Consider the following 13,211-nt stretch of genomic DNA (forward strand, 5'->3'; position numbering starts at 1 on the left):
TGTTAACAATGAATTTAGGCATCTTTGGATCACAAGCAGGTTTTCTTTCACAGCTTTGTTTCTAACTCACCTGCAAGCTGACTCCCCCCACTGTGCTGGTGAGCACCTCGGGAGCCTTTAAATAGTCAGTGATGCTTTCCACAGGTGCACCGGGAGGGGTGACAAGGCTGCATGTGCCATCTGCAGGCTGCTCACACAGACTGCCAATGGACTGTCCTGGCAGGGAACCTGGCTTTTGCACTCTGGAAACCAAAGCATCCAAGATGACACTTCATATTTGGATACAGCCTGACTGTGAAACCAGTGAAAAAACGAGTGTTACAGAATTATAATGTACCTCTTTATGCAAGTCTTATTATTATTAAAAAAAAAAAAAAGAGAGATGGATGACTCAGTTGTGAGGTCTGGAACTCCTTCTGTGGAATAGACCATAACAGAAAAACCCCAGTAGCACATGTTGTGCAGACCTTTCCTGAACCATAACTGAGTCATGACAAAGATGCCTTAAAATCAGGATCTTGATTTTCCACTGTGGTGAGCACTGGTTTCTACACGCCTGGAGAAGGCTTGTTTTCAACTTGCTCTTTTGTTGTGCAAATAGTCCCATAGCAGTCATAACTCTTGAGAGATAGGAAATCCACAGGCATTCTGACATGAGAGGCTTTCATCCAGAGTGGAGTATGTGGCAGAGCTGGGATCAGTTCTTATTGCTGCCTAGTTGAGCCTTACCTGAGAGAAGCGATTTAGAGGGATCATATGGCACTGGGCAGGGGGGGTTTGCAGTGAGATGTGTGAGGAGAGCAGGTTGAAAATGCTGATAGGAGTAAAATAAATGGTTTGTTAATCTCTCCATGTTAAAGGTGATGAGTGTCTTTATGCCCAGTAGTTTCTGAGGTAAGGCCTTTTCTACTCACTTGGTTCTCCAGGCTTTGGAAAAGAGGAAGAGCTTTGTGTAGCTCGGACTAAATGTTTGTACTCTAACGATGTAATTTAAGCCAATACTTTTTGAATGGTGAAAGCCTCTGTAAGAACATGCTTAAGCTGATTTTCTTCAAGGTCAGGCCTGGGCCCTGAGCAACTCAATCTAGTGGGTGACATCCCTGCCCATGGCTGAGGGGTTGGAACTGGATGATCTTTAAGGTCTCTTCCAGCCCAAGCCATTCTGTGATTCTATGGTTGTGTGGTGTATGTTGGTTTTAAGTCAGTTCCTTCGCTGTAGCTCCCTTGCTGTAAAAAAGTCAGTAAATAAAAAATCGGGAGATGAATTACTGTGTGTCAGTGTTCACCTGCAGCCCATGTCAGTGGATTGTGTCTCCTCTATGCAAAGCATTCTGAAAATAATGAAGACCCTCAAAAAACACCAGAAGTAAAATCTGTTTCTACGAAGGGCCTTTTCAGAGCATATTTCCTAAGTCAGTGCATTAAAAACAAACTCAAGTGACACCTGAATCTGTAAGGAGAAGAACTGTAGTTTTTAATACTGATTATTTTTTTCTTCAGTGGTTAGTGGAAAGCAGGTGGCATGACCCAAAGCTTTTAGTCACAAATCTTGTCACAAATATACTTGTTAGTGGTCACTTGGAAAAACTTAGGCTATTTCCAATGAAATTCACAGCCTATTTTTACTGCTGGTTACAATAATCACTCCTTACTTGCAGCTTGCTTACATAACAAGAAAAACACTTCCAAAACAAACTCTTTCTTCTCTGAAAACATCTGATGTAATTCCCAGAAGCTGATGTACCAGGTTGGAAATCTGTTCCTTAGACACCAGAGATGCTCTTGGGACTGTCCTTTACTTTACTTTATAGCAGCCGTTTTTCTTCTTTTGCATACAATAATATGTCAGTTTGGTAGGTCCTTCTCCCTGCCTAGAGTTACTGGGATGTTCTCCACTGAGCTTTCCATTACATCTCCAGAAGGTTTGTTGCACAGTACAATTTCACTTTCAATATTTGTTTCTGTTGTCATGCTGGAACCTTTTTTCCTCATTTGCTGTGCTAAGTTTTTAGTCCATGTCTGCTCAGGTCACCCTAAATGCCATATCTAGCTTTTCCTCTGTCTGCCTGCTAGCCAAGTACTTCAGACTTCTGTGTTTCCCCATCCTCATGACATTTAACCTTCTTAATCCTTCTTTCTCTCGGTTTGTCCTCTTAAATTATTTTACTTAGTCTTTCATATTTCTGACACTCTTCTCTGAGCTGTTTTCCAGCAGGTTCCTGGTTATGAGGTACTTCCTGCTAGTGAGGTCTCCTTTAGGAAAGGCCAATAACAGACTGCTCAGGTATCTGTGGCACTGGGCAGGACCCTGGGAACAGGGGACACCAACTGAGGCCCAGGGCTGTGGGTCCAGGACTGTGAGCAGAGCCTCTGTGTATGTTCTTCTTTGGGCCCTGTGGGCTGTTAACAGAATGTTTTAAAAATTCTTAAGATGTACTACCATAAAAGGGTTTTTAATGTGAAAAAACCCTGTATGTCTTGAAACTGAGTGGGGAAATTTCCAGTGAAAACATTTAGATATCATCCAGAAATAGAACTCTGGCATGATGAGTTTCATAGCTATAAAAAAAAAAAAAAAAAAAGGAAAAGAAAAGGAAAAGGGAAAAGAAAAAAAATAAATGAGACAGAAGATCTTGCAGTCTGGTTTTAATGTTTCCTTTTTAGTTCTATTGCAACATTGTTTCCTGTCTTTTCTAAGAGATGCAAATTTCTCCTCTGAACACTCAGAGCTTCGTGCAAGCCAACTGTTCCTTAGGAAAGTTATTTTCAGTGAAGGAAGTTTCTTTTTTCCCAAAGTTTAGTTTGTTGAACTCTGCTTTTATTTCCATGATTGACTTTCCCTTGGTCTCAGGAAGATACAGGTAAATGAAAATTGCTGATAAAGCAAGAATTGCCAAAAAGATGAGGAAGCAGAAGGGTCCAAGGTTATCCTGCAAGCAGAAATGAGACACTGTAAGGAAAACAAGAATCTCATTTCTGTTTCCCTGCCTTTTAGTGCAAGCCCATGTCTTTGAGATTAAAATTCAAAAGTGTGCTCAGTACACAATCCAGGACAGGTATCAAACCAGGAGTTTCCACTGGCCATGTTTGACCTGAGTCCTGTTGCTGCTCCTCTGACAGGCTTGGAGAGTTCCTGAACAGGTTTGGTGTTTGGACAGAGCTCTAAGCTTTGCATGTCATTGCAATTTATTGCTGTTATTTTGCTCCCTGTCAGCATTCAGAAATGGATTCTCCTGGAAGGAGGGATCCACTTAGAGTCACTTACAACAAGCAGTGGAAAAATCATCCCAAGTACGAACAGTCCCATCCAGTTGATACAGCCAACAATCAGAAAGGCTGATGGTCTGTATGACTGGCTGAAGATTTCAACCATGACAGCTACAGAGGCTCCAGCTGAAAAAGAAAAGCCAAACACAAACCAGGCATGTTCGTTTCCTTGCTCCTGCTGAAGTTCCTCCCAATGGCAGTGGCAGATCACAGACAGGTAGAATAGGTGGCCTGTTGGTAGGTGGCCACTGCTATGAGGGTGAAAGACCTTGATTCCAGAAAGGGACTGCAGCAGTTAATTTAGGTTTCTCTCGTGTACTGGAATTGTTTTTCTGGTACCAGTGGCTCTGTGCAGTTCCACATTGCACTGGTAGCCATTAGTGGTGCAATGATTTATAAAACCAGCTCCCCTTTTGGCTCCTGGAGTCAGTTCCACCTGAAGCATTTTCGTAGGCATAAGCTTAGCTTGCTAGGTTAATGAAAATTATTACTATAACATGTAGGCAAGATGAGTACTGTGACGTACATTGCAATGCTTAGATTTCTGTTTTTAGCTGAGTATTTTAAAAATCACTCTGAAATTTCATTCTCAAACCCTCTGGAGATGATACTGCGTTTTAAATTATTTAGATCTTGTGATCAGCAATAAAATCCAAGGTGTCTATATCCTTTCCCTGTTTCCACTTGTACATGTCTGTCCTTCCTTCCTTGATTTCCAGAACTTTTTCACCATGGCACTATTCTGTTCTTCCTTTGCCAATTGTGTTGCTGGTACAAAATTTCCTCCCAACACAGCCATTGCTGTACTCACATGGTCCACTTCCATAGAAGACAACGAATAGGAAGATCAAGATAATGCTGAAGTAATGCATCCAGAAAAAACGATGCTGAGGGTGAGAAATGGGTGATATCAAACAGTTAGACACGTGACAGAATGGCAGAGCTCCGTATTTTCTGCCACTGGCTCAGGTTTTTGTACATCTCCTGTGAGGTAAGACTGGAAAGGTGGGCTGGTGCTGAATAAGGGGCCAGAAGGCTGCTGCCTCCTTACCTGCAGGGACAGGGTCATGGTAAGCAGTGCTAGCACAGAACACATCAGTGTGTATCCTCTCCAAAGCAGCACCTTCCTCCCAAACCGGTCTATGAGGGTGCTCTGAAAAGCAAAAAACACGAGTCATAAATCTCAGCTCTCAAATTAAATAATTCCTCCCCTCTCCGTGTATTCTTTGCAGAAGATTTATATGAGTAATATCCATAAATCAATGTCATTTAAGTCTCTCAATTCCTAGTGAATTAGATTAACTTTTTCAAACTAATTTATGATTAACAAAGCTGTGTTTATTAGTCAACCTTGGGCTGATTTTAGACAGTTCCCTTTCTTGCCTGCTGGCATATGTCGAATTGTGCACACATGCATACCCACACCTAATCCAGAACATCAGAAAATTATTTTACAGAATAAAATTTAGTCTAAAGACATACACTCATGCAAGTGATCTGGAACAAGAACTGCCTTTTATCCTGCATGTGGTTTTGCAGAAGCAGGAAGATGTGTCTTAGGTTATGCAAATCTCCCCCGAGCCCAGTCATAGGAAAGGAAAAGTACAATTGCTGACCACATTAAATTTTTCCTTCAAACTCAAGTCTGAAAAGACTTACACACAGTATAGAGGATAAGCATTCACACAACCCAATTCCCAGGGATGCATATGGGATAAGGTATTCTTCAAACTTGGCTGTGTGGAACACTTCAAAAGAGTAGAAGTATATCTGAAAAATGCAGAGAGGAAATGCACCTGTGAAAAAAGCATTGCATTGAGGTGCAATTCTAAGCTGGTATAATAACACTGACTTAGAGGGGTTTGTTATGCTGCCTAGTGCTGTCCCTTGTGCTGGGGATAAAGAGGGCACTCAACTGCATTGATTCCACAGAGCTGCAGGGTGGTCATAACAGTCATCATGAAGTAAAGCTGCCAGCGCAGAGATCGCTCTTGGATCACCTCGAGGACACGCAGGGTTTTCGTGCTCCCCATTGCACCCTTCTCCTTCATAATGTCATCGATTTCTGCTTGGTGCTCTCCTTCCCCCCAGAGCTTCCTGATGGCTGTTGGAGAGAAAGAGGGAGGTGGATTGTTCTGCCTCTGCAGCTCCATCAGCAGTGGTTACATTAAACCCTTTAGTCTGCCTGTCTGTGTGTGAGATGGTGGCACTGCTTCTGCTGTGTGGTTGGGGCTGGGGCAGTGGGCACTCAGAAGAATTTTGACTCACTGGTTGTCAGTATAGTGTAGCTTTCTAACGTGGAGTTGACCTAATTGTGAACAAAGTCAACACTTAAGTACAGTTTATTGAATTTGAAAAAAGAGGTGCCTAAACCATTTCCTTTAAAGAAGCAAAGCAGTGCCCACCAAAGTGGGAAATGCTAGACGTGCTGATACATGACTGTGTTTCTTGTCTTAATGAGACTGAGTGAGGCTCAGGTTAATACAGACATTGTCATAGGGACCTCATCTGTTGTGTTTGAAACTGCCTCTGCTCCGTGACACTGCACTGTGCTGTACAGCTCTGCCCTGTTTGTCTTCTGCACGGGCTGTCACCCTAACACAGCAAAGGAAGTGAAGTAAGTGAGGAAAGCAGACACTCTACCTTTCCTGCAGGCTTCCTCATTACCCTTCTGTATCAGGAGGTAGGATGGTGAATCGGGGAAAAATGGGAGGGTAACCAGTTGAACCAATGCTGAAAGTCCACTAGATGCTAACAACCATGGCCACAAAGCTTCGCTTCCTAAAATCTCCCTGGAAAGTGTATGTGAAACAAAAATGCTGAAATAATGGAATGAATGTTCAGGAAGTTTTTCTGAGTGATGAAGGTTGCTCAGATCCCATTCAAGAGTGCAGTGGAGCAAAACCCTGAATTCATAATTTGGCAAATTTCACAAATTTTGCTATTTTTATTCCTGACAATTTTATTTTAAAGGAATTATTCGATATTTTGAAAAACTTTCTAAATATCATTGGGACCCAGTGTAATGTCTAGAGAGCTGATGAGACTCATTTGACCACTGTTTAGTCACAGGACCAAAACTAAGACTTTTTATGTAAGTACAGTAAATTTTGAAGGGGAAGTCCCCCAGTAGAAAAGGTGTGGAAATAAGAAGAAATCATATTATGAGTAATTAATTTTCTGCCTTCTTTATTCAAAATTAAATATCTGCCTTAAAACTAAGGTGGATGTGGATGTGATGGTCCTCCTAGGGAGGATGGGAGTGTTTCTCAGTCACTGACTAGGTGGAAGGGTAAGGTTGTAGAAGGATTTGTACTTTTAGTGTAACCTGACCAAAAGATTGGAGAATTTACCGTAGTCCAAAGACCTGTCCTGTGAGTTTTCCCAGGGTCAGAAAAACAGAAACGGTGGAGTTGGCAAATCCACGCAGCTTCTTGGGTGAAATCTCTCCTACATACTGAGGATGTATATTCATAGAAAAACCTTGAACACAGAGGAGGATAAATGACTGTTAAAATATTTAGAAAAGCTTAACTTTCTGACTCCTTCCTCTCTTACAGTTTCCATTCGCTCTGATATTTAGATTACAATCTCTTGCAAAAGGGGTGATGTCTTTCACTTTTATTAAGTGCCTGGTATAATTGCTTTAAAAATCATTCTCCAAGAATGGCTGCAGAGACAATCCCAGAACAGCAGAGACTCTTGCAGTCCCCACTGGCACAAGCACATACCTGAACCAATGCCGTAGAGAAGGCGCCCGACCAGAATCATCTCAAAGGATTTGGCTGTTTTACTGAAGGCCATGAAAAGTGCAGCTGCCAGCATGATCAGGTTGGTGAATATTTGGCACTTTTTTCTGAAAAAAAAAAAAAAACCAAAACCAAACCAAAACCCAAACAAAAAATCTCAAAAGGCCTTGAGATTTTAGTGTGAAATGTGAACCTTTTGTACTCTTTTGAACTACTCTGACAGGAAGCGTGGTAGAGCCATTCCTCCTATTTTGAGGAACAGATGAAATAATTTTGACTTTGGATAGTCAAAATGATTCTTTGAAATTTTAGGATCCTTTAGATTTGAATTAATTGATATTTTTGAGCTCAGAATTTAAAGAGTTGGAACGCTCTGTCAGCATTTCCACAGTACAAATGGGGAAGAGATCGAACAACTGGCCCATTTTATCACCAAGATTTTTAAATGGCTATAACTCCTCTTAAAATGCCAGGTTGTCTCCCAAAAACAGTCTGAATCCACAGGTCCCATTCTAGAATGGCTCATATTAAAGATACTCTTGGCTAAATGGGTGTGATCTGAGATGACAGAAAGAGTTTTTAGAGGCGTATATCATTTCAAAAGTGCCTCTGTATGAGTTGTGGCCTGCTGTGTTCACAGCCCTGATGCTTCAGGCTCAAATCAAAGTTTCAAAGTCTTTTGCACTCAGATGTTTTGCTGTGATGCTTGTTAGACAAGAGTCCCCTTGCACACATTAAGGATTCACAGAGACCCTTGTGTTTAATCTGGGATTCAGCAATTAGGTTATCATGGGTTAAATGACCCATGGGAGAAGTGCATGATCTTGTTTCCAGTCTTGGGAGACCCTGTGTGTGTGGGATGAGGCAGTGTCCCACAAGAAATCTCTTGGGGGCACTTACCTGATAGGAAAGAACACAATTGCAGGCAGGCTAAGATGGTTTGATGAGACCCATATGAGGGGCCTCTGGATCAGTGTGTTGTGGAGCAGATCTTTAAGTGGTCACACCAAGTAGATATATTTGCCAATTGCTCTGCAAACGAAATCAGTGGTGTTACACACAAGGCACTGAGAACAGACCACACTGGTGAGGGATCCTTCCTCCATCTAGTGGGAAAGACAGCCTGGGAACTGACTTTCAGTAAAATGGATTCCCAAGAACAGAGATGTCTCTTGGACATTTGTTTTGGTGCTGGTTGTATCTTTACAGTGTACTTACAGGCAATTTATTTTTTCTCTTTTGTTCATATTTTCATCAGGCTGAATCTGAATATTTAATATAATGTCTGTACCCCAAAATGAGTGTATTTAAACGGAAATCTAGTTCTTCTTTGTCACTTAAGGATATCTTCCAGGTGTTTGAGTAACTGCATATAATGTGTTACAACACAAGACACACAGCTCTTTCATTGGGGTTTGTAAAGCTTGGGAGACCTTTATGAGAGCCATAGGGGACATTGAAGAGAATGTGACCCTATGCCACTACTCCCAGAGGCACTGATCTGGTGATGTGATGATGACTGCAGCCTTTACAGAGTACAATTCCCTGGGGAGGGCAGATAAACAAGGCAGAAGGCTGTTTGCTACTTGGAAGAGGTGGATGTGCTGGGAAACCCAACCCGTTGTGTCTGACCAGACTGCTTCAACCAAAAAGAGCTTCATTTGTTCACCTTGGTATTTCCCTGCACTTTCTGACTGTGGAGCTGCTACAAGAAGCACTTACTTCCTGTATTTTGTAGTCACGTAGGTACAGAAGAGGGACCCCAGGAGCCCTCCTATCCCATAAACAGACACGATGAAGGACCAGAGCAGCATGATTGTCTCGGGATGGAGGGGGGAGCCGTGTCGCTCTATCCACGTTTCGTTAATAAACTTCCTGATGTGCTGAAAAACAGAATGAGATTTGACCGGATCAGGGGTATAAGATCCCTTCATATTATTTGGATGTTGTATTTCAGATCGAGCCTGTGGTTCTAATGTTAGATTTATTTTGAGTCTTCCTTAGTAAAACAAGTTCACTGAGATCGCACTGCAAAATCTACAAGTTTATATCACTCAGGAAGCTTCCTGGCAAGCATGCTAAGAGCACATTTGTTATCCTTCTATGGGGACTTGTATACTATGTGGTAAAAACTTATTTAAAACAGAAAATGCTGTCCTGTTCTTTAAAGGAGAAAAGGTTCTCTGCACATGTGATGTTACTGTTAGCCAAAGAAAAGGTACAGACTGTGAATGGTCAGTAAATTTGAGATTTATGGGAGAACTCCATTTGTTTTATCAGCCTCAGGGAGATGTCTCCTTACCACAGAAGGATAGTTGATGACAGAAATGTGGAATCCATATGGGAAGCTACCACCAATTCCCAGCACTAAGATCATTTGATATAGTCCCCGGAACTGAACCTGCAAAGCAAACATAAAATGCTCCATCAGCTTCTCATTAGTCTGGATCTGTGCAGGGCCAAATCCACACTGGTCCTTCCTCTTTGTCTACTTCAAATCCTCTTGAATATAAACATTTTTCAAAATCCCTCTAATCTACTCCTGAAACACTCTCATCATCCACAGTGCCATAGCAAACTACCTGCCACTGTAAGGGGGATAATCCATCACTCTGCTTGCAAGAAGAAAAAGGAGTTTTAAGAGATGTTCTCAAGAGTGTAGCTCTCACTCTGTGCCCACAATATCTGACAGGTTGGCTGAATAAGGGTGTCAGCCCTGGATGCAGGGAAGAGAGAATCAGTTTCCTTGTCTGCAGTCGACAATAACTGACGTTCACCAAACCATAATGTTGTGTCTCAGAAGTACAGCATTAAAAATCAACAACATTTTATTATACTCTCTGCTTTAGTTTCTGACTGCATTGTATCTTTAAGCATAATTAAGAAAATACCCTTTTGACATTCAGCTTTTTCAGGAAGGCATGGACTATAATTACACAATATAAATATAACATAAATATAGTTATAATTATGGGAATAGCCCCTGTAGTTGCATTCAAATAAAAATCTTCCTGAATTTGATTTGGGATTTCATTTCTCCTTTCTCAGTATTTTATTTTTTCTATTTATTTAACCATGAAATGGTGTGCTTGCATATTGAAGGGCTTGGCATCTTCCAAGTTAGTGAGATACTGTCTGTCTAGAACTTCCTTGCTCAAGGATTAGGGACTGAAATACACTTTTTGATGAATGAAATAATTTTAACTGTAAATAAGGAGAAAACATAACAGTAACTACTTAGACCTTAAGTCCATCTTTCAACAGATTGTTATTTAATTGGGCCACATCTGGATTTCTGGAATTATCACATGTCAAGAACCAGGAAGCTGTGGACCAGAAAGAAGACTCTAAATTTCCTTAAAAATCCTCTCTCAAATTCAATGGATTTGCTAATTGGCAAGACCATTCAAACAAACTAAGAACTCACCCTCTCACTCTTCCTTTTTTTTTTTTTAAGAGAAACAGAGCAACAATACACATCACTTCTTCCCTGTGTAAGACTGTGGAAACTCAGTGGATTATATTGATTGCCTCTTGATGAAATGAAGAAAGTAATTTATTTTAAACCTTATGTCATGGTTTCTCAGCCTTTCGCAGCAAGGTTAAAATATTCATTATTTTGGGAAGAAATCAGGGTGGTGAACAATTAGTATTCTTTCAGTAATTCAGAAGACAAAAGTAAAGTAGCATTGTCAATGGTGGAACTACCAGAATTGTTTTTATTTTTATTTTATTTCATTTCATTAATTTCATTCATTCATTTCATTTCATGTTGTTTCATAGAAAAGACCATCTTCATGGCCCCATTGTTCTTGGTGATGTTTAAACACAGAGAGGAAAGACAGTCTCTGTACCAAAGGGACTTAAAATCCTTAAAGAATCTGAATCTTCTGTATTTTGTTAGCTTTGTCTTTTCTAAGCCATAGCCCTGAGAAGAAGTGAGCAGATACTCACCAGGTTGGAGAAGAAGGCAGCCATCTCTCTGGGAGAGCCTGTTGCTCCCTGGCAGGTACCTGCCAAAGCAGCCAAGTGCTCACGTTATACAACAGCAGGATCAGGGAACTGGTCCCATGTCATTGAAGTTAAAGTTTACTTCGGAGGCTTTTGAGTTGATTACACCCATTTCAGCGGTTGTACAAAGTTTAGGATTGTTGGATTAAATATTTCAACCAATGGTTATGTCCAAATAACCAAGTTGGTCTCCCTTGCAGGGAACCTGTTCACTTCATCAGCACTGTCTTGTGCTGGGGAGATAGAGAGCTGAGACAACAATTTTAAACAGGATTACCATAATCATGACTTTGCTCAGTTTTCAGTACAAACTGAGAAACGTAGAGACAAAATGATCTGCTGGGAATCTTAGGTGGGGCTTGGACAATGAACTATAGGACTTTGACATATAACAGGAAAGATCTATCCTGTCTTCATGTGACGGTAACTGGAGCACATCATAACTTAATCATTACTGAAAGGAACTGAACTGCTCCATGATTTTGAAATGTGGTGCAAACTTAGTGATTCCACAGTGGCACACCAGGCTTGGTGAGCTCAGTATTTAATAGTAGCTGGTTTTCCTTTGCGAGTAGAGAAAAAAATTCATTATGCACATTTTTGTCTGGCATTTCCATTAGTCAGTATGCTTATTTCTGTGCCTGTGATGAAAAAAAGGTTGTTTTGGAACTGTTTTGTAACCTCCACAGCTGGATTGATGTCTCTGTTTTTCTGAGAGAAAATTCGAAGGCTTTAACTTCATTTATTTCACAATTAGGAGGGGTTTGTATTTATTGAGTTGGTAAATAGCTTAGTTATCACTTGCCATTTACACTTCAGTTAGAGAAGAGGAGGAAGAAATCATAGAGGGCTTATTGGATGCAAGCAGTCATATTTACTGGAAAATACATCACATGCAAAGCATATTCACAGATTCTCCAGCTAATGGCTGAAATGTAGCGTGTGGCAGCACCTGACCTCTTCTCCCATCACTGCACAGCCTCGTCGTGGTCTTGACTTTGCTCTTGATGTGTGCTGAGAGTTCATGGGGTGATTTGTTCCCAGTTTAGGTTCTCCAGCAGATAATCTGTTGTTAGAGCACAAACAAGACTGTCCCTTTGATGCTAAGAATTAATTTCCTTTTCTGTAAAGTTATACAAAGTTGAAATAACATGGTGTGCATCTGACAGAGGGAAGAAATGCCATGTTGGCTGCTGGTATCTGTCTTGCTCAGATGATATTGGGGGAAGCCACAAGCAGGCAATAACACAAAGCTTTTGGCATGGGACATTCCTTCTCAAATGCAGTCTATTGAACATATTTTCTTATGTTGTACCTCACCCTCTTCTACGTGTATTTACACATATTGTAACTTACACTCTTTTCTCTTGGACATTGATTTAGGATTCCTACTTTGAGTAGGTTAAGAGTCTTCCTCTCATGACTCCCATAATGTGTAATGTCTTTTGCATTTGTGGTGATTAGTGACTGTACTGCTTCTGTGCTGTTATTGCTTACACTGTGCTGAGGCCCCCTTAGTAGATGTGCAGTTTCTTTATTAGTGCTAACAAAGTAATTGGCAGGTATCTTAGAGATATCCTTTAGTGATATTTGTGCTCAGGACAGTAAATCTCACAACATCAGGCCATTTAGTCATTGACCTTGCAATTTTACAGACACACATATGCAAAGCTGTGCTAAGCCTTCCTTCATACAGGCCAGCAAGACCAGATCCATGTTTTTTGTGTCCATCTGACAGCAGTTCACTGATCCAGTTTTCAAGTGTTTATATGTGCCTCAGTTAGTATTTGAGACATATCTTACCCATCAGCTGGTATGTCTGGAAGAAAATGTAGTACATGTTCCTGAAGCTTCTGGATGACCATCCTCTTTGTCCCTGTCACCTCACATGTATATTTGAACCAGACATTTTTGCTGTTTCATCCCTTGACCAGATTGTCCCCACAATACAGCTCTTGCTCCACTGAGCCCAGGCTAAGGTTGACCTGTGCTCCAAAGAGCTGTTCCACTTCGTTGTCACATTAATGTTCCAGAGGGCACCCACTTGCTTCCTGCTGAGGATCTTATGGGAAAGGCTTTCCCAATCACACCTAATGAATAACTGGGATCAGAGAAGGGGTTCACTAGTGAGCCACTCTGCTCTCGTTTCCAAAGGCTTCAGGAATTGTTGGAATGGAATGAAGG

The 13,211-nt window shown here is 41.1% G+C and overlaps 1 protein-coding gene across 2 annotated transcripts; it reads right to left on the reverse strand.

The window, feature by feature from the left end:
- Positions 1 to 2,020: 2,020 nt before the first annotated feature.
- LOC127479033 (solute carrier family 2, facilitated glucose transporter member 11-like) lies at positions 2,021 to 12,036 on the reverse strand. Of its 2 annotated transcripts, XM_051805514.1 has the most exons (13): positions 11,985 to 12,036; positions 10,971 to 11,029; positions 9,319 to 9,417; positions 8,739 to 8,899; positions 6,999 to 7,123; positions 6,621 to 6,750; positions 5,911 to 6,059; positions 5,184 to 5,371; positions 4,927 to 5,037; positions 4,319 to 4,420; positions 4,079 to 4,154; positions 3,266 to 3,393; positions 2,021 to 2,930 (listed from the first exon to the last, which is right to left on the reverse strand). In XM_051805514.1, the coding sequence occupies exons 2-13, from the start codon at positions 10,992 to 10,994 to the stop codon at positions 2,724 to 2,726; spliced, it is 1,500 nt and encodes a 499-aa protein (XP_051661474.1). In that variant the 5' UTR covers positions 10,995 to 11,029; positions 11,985 to 12,036; the 3' UTR covers positions 2,021 to 2,723. The 2 variants fall into 2 exon arrangements, with proteins under 2 accessions (XP_051661474.1, XP_051661473.1); XM_051805513.1 differs by lacking the exons at positions 10,971 to 11,029; positions 11,985 to 12,036 and having other exon boundaries at positions 9,319 to 9,444.
- Positions 12,037 to 13,211: the final 1,175 nt, after the last annotated feature.

This window comes from Manacus candei, unplaced genomic scaffold, assembly GCF_025592945.1.
Source record: "Manacus candei isolate 608988 ecotype Guabito, Panama unplaced genomic scaffold, ASM2559294v1 h1tg000064l, whole genome shotgun sequence".
NCBI classification, from domain to species: domain Eukaryota; kingdom Metazoa; phylum Chordata; class Aves; order Passeriformes; family Pipridae; genus Manacus; species Manacus candei.

What these genes read in the sequence shown, in the direction of transcription:
- LOC127479033 (XM_051805513.1), bottom strand. Translation starts at nt 9,444, where the DNA reads ATGGAGCATTTTATGTTTGCTTTGCAGGTTCAGTTCCGGGGACTATAT. An exon ending in TCTCTACGGCATTGGTTCAG is followed by an intron (nt 6,751 to 6,998) that starts GTATGTGCTTGT and finishes TCTGTGTTCAAG; the next exon opens with GTTTTTCTATGAATATACAT. An exon ending in CTTCTATGGAAGTGGACCAT is followed by an intron (nt 3,394 to 4,078) that starts GTGAGTACAGCA and finishes TTTCTTTTTCAG; the next exon opens with CTGGAGCCTCTGTAGCTGTC.